Source organism: Solanum dulcamara, chromosome 7, assembly GCF_947179165.1.
Source record: "Solanum dulcamara chromosome 7, daSolDulc1.2, whole genome shotgun sequence".
Lineage (NCBI taxonomy): Eukaryota > Viridiplantae > Streptophyta > Magnoliopsida > Solanales > Solanaceae > Solanum > Solanum dulcamara.
The window spans coordinates 59,499,339-59,526,621 of NC_077243.1; the positions used below are offsets into that span (position 1 = coordinate 59,499,339).

Sequence of the window (27,283 nt, forward strand, 5' to 3'; positions counted from 1 at the left end):
ATTGATGGGAAGTTTAATAGAGATATATAAAAAAATGGACGTATAATGAAATAAATAAATAAATAAAAGGTAGAAGAAAGAAAAAATGGAATAAGTTTAGACAAAATACTGTGAGTGAAAACATCAAATCAAGACAATGTGATAGAATTGTCAGTTATCCAATAAAATATCCAAATTGAATATAGCATGTCTGTTGGTCATGATTTGTATGTCACAATTCTAAATACTTTTTTTTTTTGTTCTATAGCTTTGAAATCGTAAAAGTGAGGTATCACGAGAAAAATAGAATAAATAAAGGAGAGATATAATATGAGTACGAAAGATAAATAAAAGAAGGCAGGGTGATAATAATTCTTTGAACAAGCTAACTTATTTAAACTTAATATTAAGAATAAACAATTCATTAAAAAAATTCGTTAGGTAAGATTACTTGTATTTTATATTTATATTTATTTACGTTTGAATTCTTAATCATTGTCATTGAGATACATGTAAATTAAAAAAAAATCCATATATTAGTAAAGTAAGGTGATTGTTTGTTTGACAAAATTGAGGCGTAGCTAAATAACCATTGGGATCCCTTTGACTTTAAAAGTGAAACAAAAATAAAGAAGAGGTAGATAAGAAAATATTGGAATAAGTTTAGATGAGGTACCACAAATAAAAAAAATTAATTCATGACAATTCAACAGGATAGTTAGGTTAAATATAAGATGAAGTCCCGCCACTTTGTTGTCACCATTGTGAAATGCATTTTTTTCCTCTCTTTTTTTCCTTTTACTCGCTCTCTACGAGCTTTTCACCTTTTTGCACTCTTGTTGATCAAATTAACAATTTTAACGAGGAGCACTCGAAGCTCAGACACATGTGCTCAACAACCATGTGCGATCACGAATCCCACAACAAAGCAGGCATATATAGGCTATAGAATAAGCACCTATGAATATCCCCACAATCTTTCCACACCGTCACAAATAGACAGCTAATATGTATGCATCTTTGATCATTAAGCGGTCAAATACACCAAATGAATTAGTCATCTATTGGGTCCTGAGGAGTCTCAGCTGCACTGCGCTTAATTGTGACAACAGGACACTCAGCATGCTTGACACAGAACTCACTTACAGTTCCCACGAAAACCCTGCAAGGAAATATTTACCTCTCAATTAATTAGAGACAACAATTAGTATAAAACTAATTACCTTCTTTGATTTACTTTAATAGAAACCAAAAATATCAAGTTAAACAATCGTTCTTATAAGGTTGTAAGTTAAATTCATAGTCACCACACACGTGTAAAGAACAGAAACCTGTCAAATAATATTGATTATCCCTTTTGAAAAAAAAAACACTCACTTATATGGGAAAACATATCTCAAATAGCATGGGATTCAAATTCTATTTTTTATGAAAATAATAACTAGAAAACATTAAACTAGAAAACTATTAAACTAGGAAACTTTTAAACTAGAAAATATTAAACTAGAAAAGCATATAAAAATAATGTCAAAGTTTCTCTTAAAATTAGTTGTCAAGAAAAGGGGAAGAAGTGGCAAATTTCCACCATAACCTCCACGTGATTCAACAGATTTGGCATGAAATTTCAGCATATTTTGGCCTTGAACATTCAGCTTGTTGGGGCCTTGCCTCAATTTTTTTCCTTTTGGGCTTGAATTTGGACACTTTTTTCATGATAAATATTTTCTTGATTTTCTATTGAAGCCCATCAATTTTAATGAAGGTATGCCAATGTGGATGTAATCATATCACTTAGGGGTCGTTTGGTGTGATGGATAAAAGGAATTAATTCCGGGATAATTTTTAAGTGGCCTTTAATCCCTTGTTTGGTTGCAAAAGCTGAGATAACTTATCCCACGATTAACAATTAGTAATGGGATAAGTTATCCCTTCCTGGGGGTGGAATACTAATAGCAGAATAACTTATCCTGGGATAAAAATGTAAAATAACAAAAATACCCCCTTAAACTCTCTTTGATACACCACTTTTACATTCATATGTATTTATATAATTTTTAAATACACTTATAATAACATTCATAACTTTAATTAATTATTTTTTTATGATAATATATTTTTTTATTAAAAAATTATATTTTACATATACAATTTCTATTTATGAATATATTATAAGTTGAATTTATTTGTCTAATTCTTATGTTTATTTATATTTTGATTTCTCTTAAAATGTTCACTCCACTACTAAATTACATATTTTTAATTAAATAGTTTATTACTAACTTAAAAATTATATTTTATATATCAATTAAAATGTAGATAACTTTAAAATGTAGATAATTTTAATAACAAAATTTCTTTTACTTTAATAAACTTAAAATGAAAGTTTTATTTTTAAGCTAAACAAGATGGAAGTTTTATTTTTAAGTTAAATAAGAGGAAAGTTTTATATTTAAGTTAAATAAGATGAAAATTTTATTTAAAGCTAAATAAGATGAAAGCTTTATTTTTAAGTTAAATAAGATTAAAGTTTAATTTGAAAAACACGTGGCACAATCATGGAAATGCATAAATAAAAATATTTAAATTAAAAAAGATGAAAATTTTATTTTTAGGAATGAATAACTAAAGCTCGCAAAGAAAACGTAAAAAAAAATAAGGAGGGTATTTTTGTAAACAAGCAACTTATTTCTAGAAATTATACAATAAATATAACTTTAAATATGACCAGTCAAACGACCCCTTAAGTGTTTTTGGTCTCTTTTGAAATTTGAACCTGAGACTTGATGATTTTCAACCCAATTGTTGTGAAAAGTATAATAGTCGTAAACATTTTGAGTTTTCAAGAAAGGTTCTATTCTTCTGGGATGGCAAAAAAAGAGTGTTAAATAAATCAGAAACAACAGAGTATCTTAGGCTATAGATGTTCATTAGGGTCCATCCGGATATCCTTACAAAAACTTAGACCACTCATATACATATATATACATGGGCGACATCAAAATTACTTTAAAAACACCTTTCAAATTCTAGGAAAATATTTACACTAATGTGAGTTCAATATAAGTGGCATTCTTTTTGTACTAAATAATGTGTATCCTAATTTCCTTATGCCTTTTTAATTTTCACGGTGAGCAAAGCTAAATTGAAGCATTAACTTTCCTTCTCGCTAAATAGATGCTTATGTTCAAGTTAGGGCATAAGTAATGTTTCCAAACAACATTCATTCAGATAATCCATAACATAATATTTTCTCGAAATGTAACATTTATATTGCCCATAAAACCATTAATAGGTATGAGATAAATAATGTTAAGTCTAACTCAATAGCCAACTACCATCAAGTCAATAAAAGAGACTTGTGTTCTTTCCATGGACATTCAAACAGTGTTCAACACAAGTGTTCCATGTTGACAAATAAATGTATTAAGTTTTTTGGACCACACTGGACTCTAAATCATCTCCTCCACTACTTTTCAAGTCTCACTCCCTAGAATAGGTGGCATAGTTGAAAGGCAATTGACAAAGTGATCGATCTCACTTCTCAACAACGCACCCATGTCTGCAAGATAGTGTTGTTTAAATTTTTTACTCCTATTAAATCAAGTGTCTTGATGCCGTGAATTTATGACACTATTGACGCTCAAAACAAAGAATTATCGCAAGCTCCCGAACATGTTTAAGTTGATATGATGTGTTTTTGTGTAAATGTGCAAGAAAAGTAAGTTACAGCACTGGGAGAACAAAAGTGGAAAAAAACTGAAGTTGTGGCAGTCCACGAGACCCTATACAGACGGTAAAAGTATGTACGGTCCATGGACTTGCCCGTGAAAGGTGTGCTAAGAAGATAAAGAGAAAGGCTAAGGCAGGCATCACGACACCCTATACGGACCGTGAAAACTTATACGGCCCGTAGAGTTGTCCGTGAAAGAAAGCGAAGGAAAAAGTGAAGGAATGTATATGAGACCCTTCATGGACCAGGAAGATCTATACGACTCGTGGAAATGCCCATGGAGAGGAAATGCCAAAGCTAGTTATGAAACCAAGTCAAAGTTCACGAGCCCTTATACAGGCCATGAACATCTATACGGACTGTGAAGATTGAGCGTGCACAAGTGCCAACTTAAGTTTTCCTATTTTGTTTAGGATTCGTTTTATGTCTATAAATAGCCCATGTTAGGATTTATTATTTCTTTTACGCACTGGAACGCAGACTTGGAGCATTTGCTAAGGATATTTTAAGGATTTTGACGTGATTAATATTATTACTCACTTCTTGATTCATCGTTCTTCCATTACTTCGAGATTTTATTAAATTATTGTAAGTATCAGTCATATGAATTCTACACAAATTTTTGATATTGTTCTTGCAATCGTGAGTAGTTAAACACCGTAATTAGAGTTGTGGGAACCACGACTAAGTAATAACGTAGGACCCGTATGTGATTCTCGATCAATGTATTAGCATGCAGTGTTGTTGTCTTCGGTTTAATTGATTTTTAACAAGTCACGCGTTAGAACTCACTTATATTCAATACTTGCTCGAGAGAGGGGCAGTGATTAGGAAAAGATAACAACAACAAAGATTTGAAGCCACAAACCTTCGTCTAAGGACTTGAGCCCAGAAGGGGATAGTCTTTTGAGATCAAAATCAAGAGTTAATTGGTAATACATTCTAAGACCGGAAGGTGATGAGTGAAATTCATCTAATAGGGCCAAAAGTCGTTTAGGTGTCATTAACTTGCTAGAATTTGCACACTACACATTGAGAAAGAATTACTAATACGATATGTCTACTGAGTTACGACGTCATGGGGAACACAGTCCTAGCTACTTCCATACATTATTCACAACTCTAAGTCTGTTTTGTTTAGCTACTGTGAACATTGTTACTAAATTACTAAATTAATCCAAAACCCGAATTTACTTTATGCATTTTTATTTTCTGGAAATATTGACTACAACTAAATATAAGTGCTAGTAGACGTATTTCCTCCGCATTCCCTGTGGGATTGACCCCAACCTAGTTGGATTCTATATTTGACAGCAACTGATTTATACTTCTTAATAGAGGTGTAAGTTGGGGCGTATCATGTCTTTGATTTAGGTGCATAAGGAGTTCATTGATCTAAGAGAAAATACATAAAGCCCCCCCCCCAAAAAAAAAACTTATTTTTAAGTAAACATCTAAAGTTTGCAGGGGTCCTATTACCCCCACAAAACCATTTCCAACCACAATAAATAGATGTTATTGACCCATTTTCAGAGCAAGTGTGATCTTACATTTAAGGGCGCATGAATAAGTAAAAATTCACCCCCAAAACCAGTGTTTTAGTCCCACGTGGCATTATCAATTTAATACTTCTCTTCTTTATTAAATAGATCCACTTCCCATCTTCCTCAAAATTTCTATTGATAGCAATTACAGAGCTTTCCATCAACAACCAAAAAACAATTCTCTCCGTCCTCAACGAAATCGAATTTAAAATATTGTTTGGCTCAGTGAACTTTTCCCTCCTAAAGATTCAATGTTGATATCATCCAAGCCGACAAACCCAACTACACTCTGAGTAGCCGTTGACGGAGCAAAGAGAAATAGAACAAACTACAAAATCAATGGTGTTTTTTCATGAGTAATTATTATTGGGCTTTTGAGAGAGGAAGTCTGCCTTGTGACACACTTTTTAAATCTTGGAATTAATGACAATAGCTAGAACCTTATAAAAAATTGATGGTTGTTGTAGAGGGTATGATGGTGGTGGTTACATTGAAGGAATTTTTGCATAGGCTGAGGTGAAGAAGAAAGGGAGAAAAGAAAAGGAAAGAATAGGAATCAAATAGAAAAAATAAAAAGTAAAAGGTTTTAAAATTAATATAACATGTGGTAAATGATGAGTGATGCGTGGTTTGCACATAGTTTCTTACAACTATGAATGACCCAAAAAAGAGGTATGTATGCTACTTTAAAATGGTTTCATGGGGTAACAGGACCCCACAAAATTTAGGTGTTTACTTGAAATGGTATAAGTTAAGGGAGGACTTTATGTATTTTCTCTTGATCTTACTCAGATTGTTCATATTCATGGGCATTCTCCAAATAGGCAGCATTCATAAAAACCATTTATCTACCTCATCAAAGGTCCCAAAAGCCATTTCATCAACCTCATCATTGACCTTTGATGAGGTAGATGAAATGATTTCTATGAATGTTGCATCATTCAAAAATGTTCAGGAATTATATCGACAATTTGAGGTAGGTCAACCAACTCCAAATGCACCTACTCGAGTGCCTATTCGGAGGCACCGTCTTCTAATAGGAGTAAAAAGTCTAAATAAGATCATCCTTAGGACATGACTGACTTGTTGAGAGGTGGGATGTATCATTTAGCCAATGGGAACTATGTTTACCCATTCCAGAGACTGAGATACGAAAAATGGTACAGAAGATGAATTTGGAACAAAGTTTGGTCTCAAAAACTTGTATATTTATTTGCCAACATGCAGATTTGTACAAGCACGACTTGTTTGGGACTGAGGCATAGTTAGAGCCCGTTTGGATGGGCTTAAAAAAAGTAACTTTTACGTATGAAGTGTTTTTAGAACTTTGAAGTGCTGAAAGTTATTTTTATAAATATGCAATTGAGTGTTTGGATAAAAGTGCTTAAATGAGGAAAATGATGTGAATTTTAGGGTTAAAAGAATAAAAAGGGTAGTTTGGGAATTTAGTTAAAATATAAGGGATATAAAAGTAATTTTCATGGTCAAAGAAAATGACTTTAAGCACTTAGAAAAAAAAAGGTAGGAATCCTAACTTTTCATTTTTGACGGACTTTAAGAACTTTATGGCTTAAAGTTAGCATTAGACAAACACATCCAAAAGCTTAAAAGGGGCTTTAAGTTGGTCAACCAAACGGGCTCTTAGTGTTGTTGTTTGTAGACTTGTGCCTAATGTTGATTAGATGTCATGGGGTGAATGCAAATATCTTTTATTAACCACGATGTCGGCGGGAAATTGAAAAAACTAATATTATTTATCTTATACCTATTGAGGATTTTATGGATAATATCAACGTTTAGTCATAGAAATACTATTTTATGGATTGCATGAATGCATGTTGGGCCTGCTGGGTTTACTATGGCATTTTATCAGAAATCCTGGGACTTTATCAAGACAGACTTGTTAGCAGCCTTGCAACATTATCACCAACACTGTTGGTAGGTAAAATCTTGCAATGCTTCTTTCATAGCACTCATCCCCAAGAAGAGAGGAGCAATAGAGCTGAGAGACTACAGGCCAATTAGTTTAATTGGCAGCACTTAGCAGATTGTTGCAAAGATCCTAGCAGGAAGATTAAAGAAAAAGATTGGGAAGTTGATCTCAAATCATCAGAATGCATTTATTCAAGGGAGGCAAATTACAGATGCTTCCCTCATAGCTAATGAGGTCCTAGACTGGCAGCAAAAACAGGGTAATGCTGGTTTGTTATGCAAGTTAGACATTGAGAAGGCATTTGACCAGTTGAATTGGTCCTACCTCATTTCTATCCTCCAGCAAATGGAATTTGGTGAAAGGTGGATCAAGTGGATAACATTCAACATATCTACAGTTAAGTACTCAGTCCTCATCAATAGAAGCCCAGTAGGATTCTTCTCCCTCAAAGAGGATTAAGGCAAGGTGATCTCTCTCTGCTTTCCTGTTCATAATAGCAATGGAGGGACTGAGCATAACGCTGGACAAAGACAAGCAAATGCAGTGGATAAATGGTTTTGATGTAGGGAGGGATATAGAAGTTTACATCCCCCATTTGTTATACGCAGATGACACACTGATTTTCTGTGGGGCTGAAAGGAGTCAGATCCTATATTTAAACCTAACTTTTTGGTTTTTGAAGCTATTTCAGGTCTCCACATTAACATGCTGAAAAGTGTATCTACCCTGTTAATGAAGTGCTTAATCTAGAGGAACTAGTAGCCATCTTATAATGACCCTCAAGGTCATTTTCGACTTTTTCCAATCTTTTTAGTGTTTAGAGCTTTCCTGTAGCGATCCCAAGCCATTTATGACTTGCTGGCACTGATAGTTCGGTTCCTGGTCGCTCGTTTGGGTTTTATGCATGTTTCCCTGTTTTGGAGCTCTTAGAGTTTGAATGGTTGACTTCGGTCAAATCTCCATGAAAACGACCTCAGAATGGAATTCTGATGGTTCCATCAGCTCCGGAATGGCTAAATTAGGCTAGTAGCATGGTCGGTACGAGTATTGGGGCAATTGATGCGAGTTTGGGGCCATTTGGCGCTTTAGTCTTTGAAATTTGGCCTAAGATTGACTTTGATCAGCATTCTTGGTAAACATGCTTGGATTGAAATTTCGTCAACACGGTTTGCTCCGGAGTGTGGAGTTTGGTCTAGAATGACCATTCGTGCATTTCCCGAGGCTTCCAATCTCATTTCGAGTCTCCTTGTAGAATTGGCCAAAAATAGTGCATGGGTGTGGAACTCACTTTTTGTCGAGACGACCTCGAATGGAAATTTCGACTTCGCCATTGAGTCCGGAACGTCGAATTTAGTAGGGTAGCATAGTCGTGTGCGCGCACGAAATTCCGAACGAATCCCAAGCACCCCATCGGAGGCTTGGCCTTTTCCAAAACTCAATCGGTATGGCTGAGTCTGGTGCCATTGCTAAAGCGGCCCTTGGTCGCTTTGCAGGGCATCGCTAAAGCGATGGCCGGCCATAGGCGGTTGTCGCTTAAGCAACATGGCCTTTGCTAAAGTGACCCGTCGCTTTAGCAACATAGGTCTCGCTTTAGCGAGGCCCACCTTTTTGGTGAGGTTCGCTTTTGCGAACATCAGAGGGTCATTTTAAGACCTGTTTTCAGCATATTCCTCAAAACTTCAAAATACAATTTCTTTAGAGTGGGAGCTTTGATTGAGGCGATTTCAAGTCCTGAGTGTTCGTGGTGATCTTGGCTATGCGTGGGAGTGTTCGGGGAGCTTCGGAAAGCGTTGTAGTGAGGCAATTTCTTTTCCAAAGGGGCTACCAAAGCTTAGTTAGGGCTGTAATGGTGAAATTTATTGTTGGGCTAATTTAGGTCGTATTGGGCATCAGTTTGTGCCCTATTTTGGTGTACAAGCTCAATAATGCGTTTAGAACGTTTTCACACAGTCATTTTTGGGCTTCCCATTGCGGGTCCGACAACCCCGTTTTAGACCCAATTTTGGGTCCGTCTCCTAAAAATACATTTTTGGTGTCAACGTCTATATTGATGAGGTGATCAACATTTTGATAGGGTGGAGGCATTTGGAGTCGTTTTTGGAGCGAAAAGCAATCGAGGAGAGGACTTGGAGCACGCGTGTTCTTCTTTGAGGTAGGCTACGGTCTCCTTTTTTTTGATTGAGCTTTATAAGGCATTGTGTAGTATAATTTACTTGTGGTTTGAAGTGTATGTGACGAGTTAGGCTTGATTCCTAGATTTTTGGTTTTTTGTTGCGGTGTGATCCTTAGGCTAGGTTGCCTTTATGAGATTTCCCATCTAGTTGGTAAGCTTATTAATTATGCCTTAGTTTGGCCCTGATCAGCCTATTTTAGGTGAATTGATTGATGTTTAGGTGGATGGCGGATTAGCGCCTTAGAATTGGATTCGAGTTGATCCTTAGTTGATGTAGTTGTTGTTGGCCGGAAGTTATGAGACTTAGTATCCTTCACTATTATAACACCTCTCTTGAAGCCTTGGTGTAGAGATTTCCACCCGGTTAGGCTGGTGAATTACTGTTGGGCCTCATTTCTGAACTTAGAGTTAGAATCCTCTATGCTTTACTTTTTGCCGATTGACGGGGCTAGTTGTGTTTATACTCTCGAGATTGTGCTTTAGATGGATTTGGGGTTATTGATTGACTAGTTGAGCACCTATTTCCTCCTCCTTGTTACCCAGTTAGGGTTGATTTCCCTGTTGGGCCTTGTGTTAAGTTAGAGGAGTAGAGTTGAGCTTTAGGCCTTAATTTGAGGTCGGTTGTATTTGTGAGCCCTATTGTATGCCCTAGAGGGTAGGGTGCTTGTGGAGTCATTATTGTATGTGATTGTGCGTGTTGTTTGGGTGTTGGTGATGACATGCATTACATTGGATCATTGTTTTCTCATGGATGTAGTCAACCTTGGTGCATGCATTGGTTCTAGCATTGATTTGAGAAAGCTGGGTTGTAACCCAAACTATTTTATACTGATTTTCGAATGGGGGGTCGTACTACCTATTTACTACTATTTCAGTGGACTGGAGGCATCGAGGATGCGCTCATTTTTATACTGATTTGAGGCATCGAGAATGCGCTCATTTTATACTGATTCGAAGCATCGAGGATGCACTCATTTTATGATATTGATTCGAGGAATCGAGGATGCGTTCATGTTACAGATTGAGATAAGACCTGGATCGGGACCAGGTAGTATATAGGGACGTTCCCGAGCCCCCATGGCGATCCCATAGAGACGCATGAGTCCTACTTCCTAGACGAAACTGGAAGTAGGTGTATATATCTTGGTATGAGGTGTTGGGCATCGATGGTACTACTAGTTTTGCTGCATTACTTTCATGCATCTATGCATTGTCTATCACCAGCATAGTTGTTTGTACCTGTCGATAGTATGGGATGCCGTACGGATTTACCTATTTGTGAGTGAGCTTCCCAGGTAGACAGGGGCTTGGGAGGTATTGTCTTACTATTTGCAAACTTGTGGCGGTATAAAGGGTGGTCTCTGGTTTGAAGGTAGTTATTGCTCTTGTTCTTACTTATCTATCTTTTGTGCAGGGATTTAGTTGATATGGTCCTTTGGGCCTTTATGTGATATTTGTGCTTACTTTTGTTAGTAGGTTGTCATTTAGTTGTCTCCCTTTCATAGTGTGTTGTCGTGTTTAGGTCTTGGGCTGGCCCCACCAGGTACGTCCTTTGTTTCCTTGATTGTTTCCTATCTCCCCCCCCCCCCCCTTATCAAATGTTCTTATTGCAGGATTCTCTATTATTCTTGTTAGTTACTTGTGATATACACTCCTTGCTTATATGTTCTTTATACTTGCTTTATCTTTGGAGCTCAGTCGGCCAATGCCTACTGAGTGTCACTTGTTGGTACTCATACTACACTTCTGCACTCTGTAGATCATAGTACAGGTTTTCACTACTGATTTGGATATCATACGAAGCAGCTCTTGAATTTTGGAGACTTGGGTGAGCTCTTGGCATTCAGAGTTGCCTATCTCCTTCTATGATGGACTTGGAACAGTCTTTATTTCGTATTCGGAGACAGTCTGTATTACTATTATTATTATTGTATATATGTATAACCTTGTACTTTCTTATTTGGTCTAGTGGCTCGACTACCAACTGATACCAGATCTTGGGGGTTATCTTGTTGTATTGTTATTATTCTTCTTTTCTCATTATTATTATTATTATTATTCGGTTCTTTTCTTTTGAACGTGAGAGAAGGGGACAGAGAGATTGTGTTGGGAGATTTGAAACATACAGGGAGGCGTCACGATTTTGGGTGTTGCAGGAGTATTACGGTTGAAGAGGTTAAGAGCGCTGTGCGTAGGATGCGCTAGGGAAGAGAGAGACCGGACCTGACGAGATTCTTGGGAAATTTTGGAAGAGCGCCAGCTTGGCAGGTTTGGAGTGGCTGACCAGGTTATTTAATGTCATCTTTAAGACGGCAACAATGCCCGAAGAATAGAGATCGAGCGTAATGATCCCTCAATACAAAAACAAGGGTGGGAAAGAGTGGTGGAGATAAGGGTGAGGAGAGGCATGTCTATTTCAGAAAACCAGTTTGAATTTATGCCGGAACGGTCAACTACAGAAGTCATCCACCTTATGAGAAAACTGGTGGAGCAGTATAGGGAGAGGAAGAGGGACTTGCATATGGTATTCATCGACCTAGAAAAGGCTTACCATAAAGTTCCAAGAGAGATACTATGGAGATGTTTGGAGGCTAAAGGTGTACCTGTGGCGTACATTAGGGTGATTAAGGACATGTATGAGGGTGCCAAAACCAGGGTAAGGACGGTAAGAGGGGACTCAGAGCACTTCCTAGTTGTGATGGGGTTGCATCAAGGTTCAGCTCTTAGTCCGTTCCTATTTGCCTTGGTGATGGATGGACTGACGCCACAAATTCAAGGTGAGGTGCCATGGTGTATGCTTTTTGCAAACGACATAGTCCTGATCGATGAGACTTATAGCGGAGTTAACGCTAAGCTGGAGGATTGGAGACATACCTTGGAGTCTAAAGGGTTTAAGCTGAGTAGGACCAAGACAGAGTATTTAGAGTGCAAGTTCAGTGAGATACCTCAGGAGATGGCGCGGAAGTTAGGCTTGGTGACCAGGCCATCCAAAAGAAAAGTAGTTTCAAGTACCTTGAGTCTATCATGCAAGGCAGCGGAGAGATGGACGATGATGTTGCACATTGTATTGGGGCAGGGTGGATGAAATGAAGGCTCGCTTCCGGTGTGCTATGTGACAAGAAGGTGTCACCACAACTAAAGGGCAAGTTCTACAAAGTGGTGGTTACACCGGCTATGTTATATGGGGTGGAGTGTTGGCCAGTTAAGGTCTCACGTTCAAAAGATGAAAGTTGCCGAGATGAGAATGTTGCGATGGATGTGTGGGCATACCAGGAGCGACAGGATTAGAAATGAAGATATCCGGGACAAGGTAGGAGTGGCCTCGGTGGAAGACAAGATGCGGGAAATGCATCTGAGATGGTTTGGGCATGTGAAGAGGAGAGACACAGATGCCTCAGTGCGGAGGTGTGAGAGGTTGGCCATGGATGGTTTCAGAAGAGGTAGGAGTAGGCCGAAGAAATATTGGGGAGAGGTGATTAGACAGGACATGGCGCAGTTACAGCTTACCGAGGACATGACCTTAGATAGGAGAGTGTGGAGGACCTATATTAGGGTAGAAGGCTAGTACATAGTCTCGTTATTCTTTCGTATTAGAAGGTGCATTAGCGCACTATAATTTCTTGTGCTCTGATTTCTGTTATTATCTATTATTTTCTGTACTTTTATTAATCTATCGCTTTCGTTATTTGCTTTGTCTTATCGCTCTGAACTTCTCAGCCTTATCTGACCTCTTTTATGCTTTTATGCTTCTATTGAGCCGAGGGTCTCCCGGAAACAGCCGTCCTACCTTGGTAGGAGTAAGGTCTGCGTACACTTTACCCTCCCCAGACTCCACGTTGTGGAATTTCACTTGGTTGTTGTTGTTGTTCTTGTTGTATTCGGTTCTTTTCTTCCGCTTGTGATGGTCCGTTGCCTATGATTTCAGACTGTGGGGTTAGACTTACTTACTGGTGGGTTGATAGTAGGTGTCATCATGACTTAAGAAATTGGATCGTGACACATCCTGGGGTGTAGCATTGGAGCATTTCCAACGACCTATTTAGGACTTCCCCTTGGAGCTCAGTTCAAAATAGAAGGCATCTCGAGTGGAGTCACAGAGAAATTTGAAAAGAGACTGACTTCTTGGCGAATGCAGTATTTATCTATGGGAGGCAGACTTATTCTGATCAATAGTGTGCTAGATAGCATTCCAACTTATAATATGTCTCTCCACCCCATTCCTTGCAAGGTCTTGGAAAAATGGGATTGGAGTATGGAAGTATATGTGCAAGCTATAGGAAGAGTTCTCACAGGTCCACCATCTTGTAGCAGGAAATGGCTAGAGCATCAATTTTTGGAAAGACAAATGGCTTGGGAATTCTCCACTAATGTCCAACTTTCCCAATATTTTTCAGATAGCCAGTGACCCTGAGTCAACAGTCCAACAGAACAGGGAAGGAAATGCTTGGAACCTAATCCTCAGAAGGAACCTGCAAGACTGGGAGTTAGAGGAAATAATAAATCTGCTAGCAGCACTTCACCATGCAAACATCAACCCCCTAATCCCAGACCAATTCAATGGGGAGTTGGTCATGGAATCTTATTTGGAAAAGCAGATCCTCCCACCCCACCCCACCCCAAGATAAGCTGCTTCAGTTGGACTGCCATGCATGAAGCATGTTTGACACAAGATAACCTAGCAAAGAGGAAGTTTCAGATGGTCAACAGATGCTATATGTGCCTGAGGGAAACAGAAACACATAACCACCTTTTTCTACAGTGCCCTGTGGAATAGGATCTATGGAGCATGTTTATAACACTTTTTGGGTTCAGATGGGTCATGCCACAAAACATCAAAAATACATTTGAAAGCTGGAGCAAATGGAAAGTTGATAGCCCCATCAAGATAATATGGAAGATGTTACCAGCAGCTATTTGTTGGGGTATATGGAATGAGAGAAATAAAAGATACTTTGATGGGATATCAACTACCTACGATCTCTAAGAGCTAAATGCCTTATGTATCTATATAGCTGGGTTTATTTGTCCCCTATAGATTCCCCAGCTACACTTTTGTACGTTGCTAGCTCCTTGTCTTTAGTATAATGTATGTAATGTCTGTAATGGAGCTTCTTAGTTAATTTTTGCTACTACTCTTTTGTAACTTATATGCATCTCCTTGATGCCAGCAATGAAAACCTTTACTTCATCAAAAAAAAAATGTTGGGTGATGCTGGAAGGTTGGCAACAAAAGCTAATACAAAAAGAGATAAAATAAATATGGAGAACAATTCCATTCTGCATCTTATGGACAATTTGGCTAGATAGGAACACAAGGGCAGAGAACTCACATTTCTAGAATTAAGGATACATGTTTATAAAATTTGTACTTCTGGTCTGAAGGTAGTTCAATAGATACATTGAACCAGTATATCTATTTATTGGATATGCTAGGAAGAAGAGTGTAGTAGGCTTCTTTTTGTTTTATGGTGTTTTTGTTTCTTTTCCTGTACAATCTTTAAACTATTTAGTAAAATATCTACCTTATCCAAAAAAAAAAAAGGATTACATGAATGCATGTTATTAGGAAACACTATGTATGATCCAAATTATGGAAGGCTCACACTTATTATTGTTGTTAATATCATTTACTTATTTTTGACCAATTTCATTAGGAGTTGCATAATTTAAAACTCAGTACATTTACAAGGCATTATTTGTGATAAATCAATAAAAAATAAATGGTCTTAAATTATTTTATGACTTACCGTTGATAAATCTAATATTTACAATAGCTGTTTAGTAAGCTTATCAATTAACGTACAATATGTACAGCCAAACCGAAACAATAATTATGTCTTAAACCACACCAAACGATACAATTGATCCCAACTTTCTATCCACAAAACAAAACAATACCATACAATACAATATACTACAAAACTATACCGTACGAAACGATGGGAAACAACCACCCGAAAGGGTGTTAAGAATTTCTAACTATGCATAGAGCGTGTAGTGGTTGGAATCATGGGCTTAATGAGATTGATTTGCTACTTCCATATGACCTCAAAGATGGTTTAATGTGAATATTACTTGCTGCAATGCCCTCAAAGATGGCTTAATGTGAATAGAACTTGCTGCAATTTTCCATTTCTAAGGCACAAATGGACAGTACATCATTTTGTTTATGAAAATTTTGAATGGTTATTGACTCAGTTGCTAAGTGGAAGAAGATAAAGAACACGACTTGGGGCATTAGATACTTTATGATGTTTCCAGAAGCATGTTCTTGCTAGGGAGACCAGGTGGAGAGCAAACACACTCAATAAGACGGAGGGACATGTACATAGAAACATAAAAATAAAATAAAAAAAGATGTAACTGCTACTACAATCATGCATACCTCTGAAAAGGACCAAGACCACGGCATCCAACCACAAGAAGATCGGGTTGTACACGTTTGACTTCATGGCAGATGACTTCCTTGGGATCACCTTTCTTTGTCCATGCTTCACAAGGAACCTACAGATAAAGTTGCATGCAGTAAATTTCGAAGTGTTTGTACTTGAGAGATTTTGAAGGCAACAGACTTCAAAAAGTGTATTCCTCAACCAGTAAAGCTCAAATACTAGTTAGTAATTTAAGCTTAAATTTTCATGCCAAAATTCATCGAAGGAAATCCTGATACCCCAATTTCATGACAGCGGTTAACAAAGTACTCCAGCAGATGGAGCCCTCTAATCTTGTCCCTGTTTTTCATGACCTTGAAATCCTCAGGTGATGCAAATATGCTATCCATATCTTCAAAACCTAGTAATCAGATGACCAACAAGATAAAATATAAGTTACTGAGCTCTGAATAAACCAAACACAGCAGATTGCATTAAACTGATAAACATTTCTGGCCAAATATACAAGATTGACGAGAAAACATTGAAACCAGAATGACATTTACACACTGAAGCCCAATGGTACTCGGATTTTGTTAGACGCATCATGTATGTGAGGATGGCAACCCATAGAAAAACATGGCTAAAGCAAATGCTCCAGAACCAGAGAAAACAACTGACCTCTGCATTTGCCCAACTAAATCCAGAGCACGGGAATGATTTCCGAAGGCAACTTGATATTTCCGCATATTTAAAATCTGACCTCAAAATGATATAAATAGAAGCACAAAATATTAAAGAAAAAGGAATACACAAAATTGAACTTTGCTGGTATTGAACCTTTTTGTTCCTATCAAGGAGAAGAGTAAACTTCATCTTTTCTCTTCCAGAATAGCCTACTAAGATTTAACAGCTTTCCGCCCCACCCCAATCCTATTAATAAGAGCTCATTTGGATTGGATTATAAGTTACTTATAAAATATTTTCAGGCTTTTTTTTATTGTTTGACCAACTTAAAAGTACTTTGTTTGGATGGACTTATTTTAATAGGATTAGTAAAAAATCATGGCGAAAAACTGGAAACAGGGAATTCCGACATCTAGGTCAAATACCAGAACTAAAGCCTTTAGAACCAAATAAAATTACACAGAAACAACAACTACTACTACACCTAAACATCAAATTTGTTGCGGTATTTCGCCTTACAAATCACAAGAGGTCATTTATTGTTGGAACGATTAGTGTATAGAGAGAGAAAGAGAGAAAGAAAACCATCTTCATCGGGAACTTGGACATGGAGGAAGAGGAGTTTGAAACCAGAAGTGTTGGAACGAACGATCTTGTTGAGAGTCCACTCGAATGCTCCTTTACTGCTAATGGAAGCATGTGGATAACCCTTGATCGTCGACTCGTTCACTGCTACCATCACCCGAGTTGCCTCGCCTTCCATACCTCGCTTTCAATCAGTCAGATACAGTGGATTTATTAGGGGCTTCTCTTCGCCAAAGTTCTCGATTAACTACTCTTCTGATGTTCTGTGATGTTCTATTTTAACACCTTACGGGCTCTAACTTCATTTTATAACTTTATTTTGAAACCAACCCACGCAATCCTTTTTAACTTGTTATTAAATTTCATTTTGACAATCTAACTTTATTTTATTTTATTTTAATTCGCCTACTCTATTTTTTATATACTATTTAAATATAAAATATTAATTGAACAAATTATTAAGATTCGACGATCAAGGGTTATCCACATGCTTCCATTAGCAGTAAAGGAGCATTCGAGTGGACTCTCAACAAGATCGTTCGTTCCAACACTTCTGGTTTCAAACTCCTCTTCCTCCATGTCCAAGTTCCCGATGAAGATGGTTTTCTTTCTCTCTTTCTCTCTCTATACACTAATCGTTCCAACAATAAATGACCTCTTGTGATTTGTAAAGCGAAATACCGCAACAAATTTGATGTTTAGGTATAGTAGTAGTTGTTGTTTCTGTGTAATTTTATTTGGTTCTAAAGGCTTTAGTTCTGGTATTTGACCTAGATATCGGAATTTCATGTTTTCAGTGTTTTGCCATGATTTCTTATTAATCCTATTAAAATAAGTATATCCAAACAAACGCAACTATTTATTGTGGCTTATTTTAAGCACAAAATCACTTTTAAGTTGGTCAAACAATAAAAAAAAGCTAAAAATATTTTATAAGTAACTTATAATCCAATTCAAACGAGCTCTCGTGCAAGAGAATTTTCAGAATTTTTATCGTTAATAACTTTTTCTCCTGTATGTTTTCTCTTTTTTCTCTTCAACTCCATTCTTCCCTTCATCTTCTTTACTTATTTGTTTATGGGAAAAGGCTCAAATATATCATCGAACTTTGAAAAAAGGCTTATTTATGTCATTCGTTAAAAGTTTAGCTCATTTATACATTTTCGTTTGAGAAAAAGCTCATCCATGCTATTATTTGTAAACTAAAAATATTTTTCATTTTGTAAAACTATTTTATACACGTGGTCAATTATGATTCGTCTACGTCATTAACTAAATTATTATTTAAAAGAAAAAAGGTTCAAATATGTTATCGAACTTTGAGAAAAGACTCATTTATACCATCCGTTAAAAGTTTGTCTCATCTATGTCATTTCATTTAACAAATAATGGCATGGATGAACCTTTTCTCAAACGGAAATGAGATAAATGAGCCATTTTTTAACGGATGGCATAGATGAGTCTTTTATCAAAGTTCGATGGCATATTTGAACATTTTTTCTTTATTTATTTTCATCATCTACCTCATTATCTATTTAACTCTTTCTATGTTAAATTCTTTTTATTTAATTTTTATAATTCATTTTGTCTATATAAAATTTAAAATATCAATTATATTCTACATTATAAAGAATTAGAAAATATTAAAATAATAAGTGAAGAGCTAAATTGAGGGCATCTCCAATCCTATTTTCTATTTTATTCGTCAACTATAGAGAGATCTCTATTTTTGGAGACAACCAACTCCAACTCAATTGTCTATTTACTTTCTAAAAAGGAATCTTTTTCTCTCTCCTTAATATTATATTATTATTTCTATTTCATTTTTATTTTCTTATCTCTTAATGTAAATCCTTTCTCTTTCTTTTTTTCTAAATAATCACCCTATATAATCTTCATGTAATATAAAATTTTATTCTTTTCAAATTTTTTATTTAATATAAAGTTATATTTTATTCTAAATTTTTAAATAACATAAATTGCAAGTATTATATAATATAAATATTAATAGACAATTCAAATAAAAGTGAAATCATTAATGAAATACAATTGCATAAACATTCCATAAATACTCAACTTTCAAGATTATTACGCTGCTCTCATAAATGCTCTATTAATGCATTATGGAGCTCAAAATGAGCATACACTAACTTTTTTCGAATATTGGTGAATCTGAAAACCACCTACCAGATTACTAAATTATTGTTGTGATTTTTAAAATCATTATGTTATGCATTGTATTGGTATCTTGTATTTAAATTATTATGTTATGTCTTGTAGTTTTAAAATTAAAAAATTCATCTTATCATTTACATTTTATGCATTCTTCATAGTAAAAAATAATAATTTTAAATTATATCACTTAAACTGACGAAAATTTTAAAAAAATTAAATTGATATTAATTCGGGGTGAAAGTAAGTACATATTAAATAATATATTTTTTAAAATGCTATATTACATTAAAATATTTTTTACGAATATTAGAGATTTAATTAGTGGTCTTATGATTGATTATGTTAACTACAAATATTATATAAGAGAAATAATAATATAATAATCAAAAAGTGAAATAGAGAGTATGAATAATAGTTCCCCAAATTTGGAGAACTACTATTCACCTCTTTATAATTGGAGAATAAAGAGTGAACCAGAGAGTGGTATGTTGGAGAACACATTCTCTATTTTACTCACCAAATATAGAGAATAAAGAGTAAAATAAAGAGAGATTAGAGATGGTCTGAGGATTAAAATAAAATAAGATTAAGTTGAAGTGCCAAAATAAAATTTAGGGGAAAATTAAAAAGGTTGTGTATGTGTTCAGTCTTATTTTGATGTTGATTTACTATGGTGTATAATCTTTTTCACCCTATATTAAAATGATTGAGACGATTTCAAAAAGTTTAATTTTGGTTATATACAATAGATTAATTGAATTTTTTTGGTATAATATTTTTTTTAAAAAAAATAAATCCATCAAACTGTATCATTGACATATATTGTATAGGCAAATACTGCAATCCAATAATATATTATGTAAGTGTACAGTCGGATCTAATAATTTAGTGTGTAGGCGTGCACTCCGATCCCAATGAAATACAATGCAAACGTGCAATACCTATCCTAGAGTATGAAATACACATTTCAAGACAATGCAAGTTTTACCAACTCAATGTACAACTATGGCAACAATTATCATATAACTTACCATAAATGCAACTCTGTATCCATAAAGAAGTAGACATCATAAACTAGCATGTATAATAATCAAAGAAAGTCACAAGTCATATAAATCATGTTCACAAAGCAAGTAATCACTTCAAACAGGTAAAATAACCACACAAACCCTTAACATGACATTAATACCCACATAAATACTCATTACCTAATTTATATGAAACCCTTATCACCCATTACTTCTTTAATTAGTCAAGAAAATATACTAACACCTCACAAGAGTAAAAGAAAGTCTCAATTTTCCTTAACCAAAGTCTGAACAAGTCAAATTATTACTTTGTCATATCATAAAGCTTTCGAACGATCCCAATGATGAAATATGCAATTTAGGTAAGTAAATGAGTCTGTAGATACTCATATTTCTATTTGAAAAATATTGGATCAAAAAGGTAATCTCAACCATGGTGTCAGAATTGGAAATTTCTTTAAAAAATGATTCACCCATAACTTGGAGAACTCTTAAGTCAAAAATCAACTAAATCTGTTTACTAATAGACTTTCATCATTCCCCGACACTTAGGGCAAAAAATCTCAATTCCCAAACACCAAGCATCATTAAATCACTAATTACATGATAATTTAATGGGAAAAAATGCAAACTAATATAATCTTACACCACAAAGAAATCTAGCAAAATCTTTTGATTTCACCTTAAAATGTGCTCCTAAACTCTCCAAATTATATTTTGAAAAGTTAAATCGAGTTTAGAAAGAAACCACTATTAATGAACAGTGATTCTACAGAAGCAGAAATATGATCGCAGCCGCGAGGTCGTAGGTACGTACGGAAAAAACTTTGTAGTGGTGAAAGTCTTTTGATACGAATGTGTTCATAGAGGTGGACCTCCTTCGCAAATGTGACTCCACTAGCAATGCGAATGAGTCTCACTGTTGCGTCCAAACGCACGCACAAATGTACGCGGTCGTGCAAGTAATAGAGTGACTCTTTTTAGGAGCTAGACATCGAACCCAGAGGTATTTGTCGATTAACTATTTTACTAAATTATATTAAGTCTAACTATTTATTTAAGCATGCCTAAAGAGTGTGATTGGTATTTATACGCTAAAAGTTGCAAGAAATAAACAATGAGATTGACTTATAATGATTTGGAAAATTCAAGGGATACAGCTTAAGCAAGAATTCACATGTAATATCCTTCACTTTAGAATTTGATAGGTTATCAAGTTATTGATTTACAAGATTAATAATACGATCATGATCTCTCGACCTCTAATCGCCTACCACAATTGACAATCTAACTACATCATTGAGCAGGGATAGATTGAACCAATCATAAAGCATTAAGCTATCATCCTGTTTCCTAACCAAGCATGGTATACTAGGTATATCTCTATCCTAGATACAAATCAATCTAAGTTCTGACCTAGAAAGAACACGTTCCTTGCATTTCACGTTCTATCCCTCTTATTCCTCTCTTGAGTTCAAGAGTAGACAATAAATATCTTCTAATTGTGATCAAGCATTAAAAAAGTAAAATCAAGAACACAATAACAACTTTGAACGATAATTCATCTCCTTCTAAAGAGTTGATATTACACAATCACTCATATCCACAACCCTAGAACAAAGGGATTTAGCCGCTAATGATTCCAATCATACTTATATGGATTGAAGAATTCATATACAAATTAAAGTAATAAAAAGAGGTAAGAAAGAACCCTAAAAAGAGCCTTCCAAGTTGTACAAGAAGTATCCCTAAAAATATTAGAAAAAGAACTCCTTAGAATAATAAAAACAAGTCTGTTTATAAGCTTGGGAAAACGCAGTAAAATTCTGACACGCATGTCCGCGACATGGACTTAATACGGACCTGCATATTTTCTTAGCAAGGCCTTCGCCGTGATACAGAGACAATAGGTACTTCTGTCTCAAAATCTTTCGGAGCCCATTTTTAACTCCGAGCTCTACGACACGGAGAAAATTCAGAGTTGGGTTCTTTTCTTTCTGCTCTTTCCTTTATTTCTTCAAGGTTCGCGTCATTTCCTTCTTCACTTCCGTTTCACCTCTAATACATACTTGCCATTTTGTTCTTATTTTATGTGCTTTTCAATGTACAAACACTTAATTATATTGGTTAGTTAAAATGCATAAACACGACTCAAATACTCTCAACATAATGGAATTTGCTCTCAAAATTAGCTTAAAACATGTGTTTCACTTGGCTTTTAAGCGTAATCACCACCCCATACTTAAAGTTTTGTTCGTCCACGAATAAATCCTCATATTTGCACACAAGACTTCAACTCCTGACTTAACAAACAAAAAACATTCGCGCTTTGGCTACAAAACTCATAAATCCTTTAGTTTTTAAAATCAAGCAAGGTATAACTTCATATTTATCGCATAACAAACTACATTGAGGCCTCTTAACCTCAAGCATCAACTCACAACTTTTTGTAAACTCACGGATCTTCTTGATCACCTATTCTTCATTAAACATGCAGCATCACCACAAAAGAAACTCCTAATTTCACTCATATTAAAGCAATATATATTCAAGAAAGGGCGTAAATATAGAAGCACACCCACTCTCACAAATGAATTCACATATTATACATAACGAATCATAGGCTTGCCTTTTGTGTGATGCTCCACTAACTTAGTATACTCGACTAGAATTTAATAGGACTTTTTGGGCTATAATGTGGACTAAGGGATGGGTATATAAACTATATAATAGTGACTTACACTTCCTTAAGCACTTTTCACTTTTTGATTTCATTGCCCATTATTCTCTTCTTTTTAATTTCAGCCCCCTTCTTAACAATCATATCTTCACTAGTAACCTCCCTCTAATCTAGAATGAATTATCTTATTTATTTATTTCAACTTAGGTGCCATTTGGCCCCAAGTTCCCAAATATTTTTGGCAAGTTATTTTTGGGAGAAATTTTGATGAAATTTCACCATGCGTTTGACTACAAATTTTCTCAAGTTTTGGTGAAATTTCAAAAAATATTATTTTATACCTGTAAGTTCTAAAAATTATTAAAAATACTTATAAGTTTGTGTTAATTTTATATTGAACAAGTTTCGTTAAAAAAATCTTATAGCATAATTGATAACAATCAACAACAATAAAATAACAATATAGGCAAGAACAATACATTAATCGAATTAAAAAGAGTTATTCTTTTTTTCCAATCTTTTCACTCAAGCTATTCTTTTATAAAATCTTCCACATTCTACGAACAATTTCTTTTCGGCAAGCTTTCATTTCTAGATCAGATGACCGAGAAGACGAAACAATATTGTTACTCAGAGTCAATTGTTCATTATTTTTATCAATGATCATATCATCACTTTCATATTCAATGAATAATCCATTACTGCTTTGATTTTCACGTAAAAAATTATGTAATACGACACAAGCAACTACAATTTTCACTTGCATGTCTAAGTCATAGTTGTTAATGCCTTATCATAGTATTCTGAATCTGCCTTTTCATGCACCAAATGTTCTATCAATTACATTACGCAAAGGGGCATATCTATAGTTAAATAGTTCTCTGCCATTCTAAGGCTCTCTTTCACTTCCCATGTAGTCTTGCAAATAATATCGCATTCCTTTTATAGAATTGTGGTTGTTGGCTTATTGAGAGAAGTTTCATTAAACAGGGTCAGTGGACATTTTTATAAATAAGTTTTATTTAAGAGGAATTAATGGTATTGGTTGATCATATTAATGGAGTAAGTTGGTAGATAGATATTTAGTTGGAACTAATAAATGATTGATGTTTTTATAAAATATAAAAGTTTGGGGTTATTTTTAAATTTTTAAAACTTTTCAAGTTTCCAAGTTCTAATTTTTTTTAGAACTTGGAAACTCGGGGATTTTATCAAATAATATTTGCCAAGTAATGACAAATTGTATGGACAAACACAAGTTCCCAAATATTTTTCAAGTTTTTCCCAAAAACTACTTGGGGCCAAATGCTCATTTATTCTTCTTTTTCTATCTTTTTTTCAAAGAGGGCTTTTTCATCACTTTGTAGCTTTTAATATTCTCTTTCACACTCAACCACTCCCTTTTCTTCTGATGAACAATTAGAATATGTCTATGCTACAGTGCTTAAGGAAATAGGATGCAAAAATTAGGAATTTAAGAAAAAGGTTAAGGCGAATTACACGAGTATCAATAGAAGGCTACAAGTTCATAACTAGTGATACTCTATATTGAAAAGGTTATTTTTTAAAGACATTGTCACGCCCCGGGAGGGTACCCTAGACGTGACCGGCACTTGAAAGTCATTTCTGATCTTCAAGCGAACCACCTAACTCAATCATTCCGTCATTCAGTCATATACGCTCAAAGGAAGGCTCAATTATAACATGCTATTTACAATATGGGGGCCGAAGGCCAAACATGTTTAACTCAACAAAATAAGTATAATAGGACTCCTCAAAATAACAGTCCAACCTCCCCACACTCTAGTTTATGAAGCCTCTATCAAAGTCTGAACGGTGCCAATGACAAGCCCATGGCTACCAACAATCAAAATACAGAGACAAAATGAAACTATGCAAGGAGCTCAAGATCCTCCGAAAATTAGGAGGACTCACCAACTAGCTGAGAGTGTATGTGGATCTTCAACGGAGCGCCGGTCGATGATCTCTAGTACCTGTCTCTACATCATGAAACGATGCAGGCCAAATGACGTCAGTACATGGAATGTACGAGTATGTAAAATGGCCGGATGAAACAAACATCAAGAAGACATCAATATCAACTCAGGACCTCAACTCATATATATGTACAAGACAACTCACTCAAATGTCCTAAGTCTAACAAGAATAGTTTAGACGGGACTAACTCATAAACCACTCAACTCAACTGACTCGTAGCACTATCAAGACCTAAATGAGAGTTTCTCTTATTCGAAAACCATCACCTATGAGCCGGTGATAGTACAACAATCAGACGTTGTTGCCACGTCCGTCCATACCTTGCCAAGGCATGAACGCCTCTCTAATCATGGATACCATCGATTAGTCAAGTTCTATCATTTCAGGACAATAAAATGGGAAACATCCGACTTTAATGGTTTGATCCCATGGGAAGCATACGACTTTAACGGTTCGATCCCATGGGAAGCATCTGACTTTAACGGTTCCATCCCTACCTACGTTGGCGGTGTAGTTTCTGGGGTTCGAGTATGGACTATACTCTTACCCGCTTCGGTGCTCGATACTCCTCCCATGACTCCATGCTCATAAGACTCCCTCCAATCATCTCAAACAAGCCCTCACGGCTAGTTTCATGTTGGACATTGCCAACTCATCAACTCTATTCTCATTTCAACTCAATTAAGTCATAATGGCAAGTTCCATTTAGGACCTCGTCCACTCGTCAATTCTATCCTCCAATTAACTCAATCAAGCCTCATTTAGATAAGCATTTATGACATCTCCTCAAGACTCATCACAACTCTATGACTTTAGCTCAACAATTCAAGTAGAATAACACGTTTAAGGAAATTGACTTAAGCAACATAATCACATGGCTAAAGAGATCAACAAAACATAATAACAAGTCATCTCCATCAACTCATACTAACATGAAGGTTTTAGGAACTTCTTAGCTCAACAACATCAACACATATAGCATCAAATAAATAGGGGACAAAACTCATTCAAACATAAACCATACCAAGAAACTCCATTTTCATGGACATCTAACCTCAAAGCAAGAGTAGGGCACATGGGTGGACTTAACCCATGTTTTGGATAGCCTTACATACCTTAGTGAAGACTTGAAGAAAACCTTGGTGTTGGGTCTTCAATGGAGAACTCGAATCTTGAAGCTCTTGGAACTCTTCTTGTTGGAAATGGAGAAGAAGAAGAAGAAGAAGAGAGAGAGAGAGAGTGGCTGCAAAATATGATCCCAAAATGGTCTAGGGTGATACATATATAATTTGGGACAATTCCCAAATTGCTCCTTCTCAAAAGTTCTGAAACAAATAAGCAAAAATGCTCCTGGCGCGATAGTGGCGCATCACGCCATTGCAGCGCCAGGTCGATTACGCCTAAAACCTGCACACCTCGTAGTGGCGCGCCGCGCTAGAGACCAAACTACTGAGGCATGTTTCTGGCGCGATAGTGGCGCATCGCGCCCTTACAGCGCCAAGGCCATTGTTCCTGAGTTCTGGAAATTAGGCTTGAAAAACCATGCACAACTTTTAGTGGCGCGTCGCACCAAGGACCAAACTACTGAGGCATGTTCCTGGCGCGATAGTGGCGCGTCGCGCCCTTACAACGCCAAGGCTATTTCTCCAGCAGTTGCAACCCAAGCCCAAAAATAAAATTCCTGCCGTGCTAGTTCATCTTAGGATCGTCATATCTTTTGACTCCAAACTCCAAAATGTACACTCTTGGTGGCGTTGGAAAGAAGATCCGACGACCTTTAATTTAATAGGTCGTGGGCCACCCAGATTGTCGTCTTTCAAAAGATAGGGTCGTTAGAAGTCGACCCCTTATACGAACTCATCCCAAGACTTAGCCACGACGAATTTCTTGGATTTAATTTGGTCCTAGGGGCCCCAGCTGACCCCACATCACCTCCAACATCCTTAAATTTCTCGGGGACTCATCCTAGCTCATGCGTACGCCCCTCAATACTCGAGTTTGACCCTACCCGTATACAAAAAGGGTCCGAATCTTAGGGAAATTTTTTGAGGGGTGTTACATTATCAAGAAATTCTTATTTTCACATTCTAACAGAGCAAGACTTTGCATTTCTCTTCACACACACACCAAACAGGTTCTAGACATCATGTTGTAACATTGAATATAAAAATCTTACCATACATTGGCACATGTTCAGATCAAGAAGGATCACTATAGATTTCACAGCTCATCAGATGCAAAAATTCATATTAAGCTTAAGTCGATTTTGAGTAAACAAAAGAGCCAAAGGCCTCATTTGTTTGCACTTAATGGAGGTATGAATCTTAATCATTTAGTTTCAACTCATTAAGTGTGTTTGGTTTTTAGGTCTGAATCTGAACCATTTAAATTCAGCCCATT

The 27,283-nt window shown here is 35.9% G+C and overlaps 1 protein-coding gene across 1 annotated transcript; it reads right to left on the reverse strand.

Annotated features, from left to right (window-relative positions):
- Window positions 1-888: 888 nt before the first annotated feature.
- Window positions 889-17,302, reverse strand: LOC129894708 (universal stress protein A-like protein). The gene is made up of 4 exons (XM_055970367.1): window positions 17,003-17,302; window positions 16,030-16,151; window positions 15,745-15,863; window positions 889-1,141 (listed from the first exon to the last, which is right to left on the reverse strand). The coding sequence occupies exons 1-4, from the start codon at window positions 17,178-17,180 to the stop codon at window positions 1,033-1,035; spliced, it is 528 nt and encodes a 175-aa protein (XP_055826342.1). The 5' UTR covers window positions 17,181-17,302; the 3' UTR covers window positions 889-1,032.
- Between the last annotated feature and the right edge of the window lie 9,981 nt (window positions 17,303-27,283).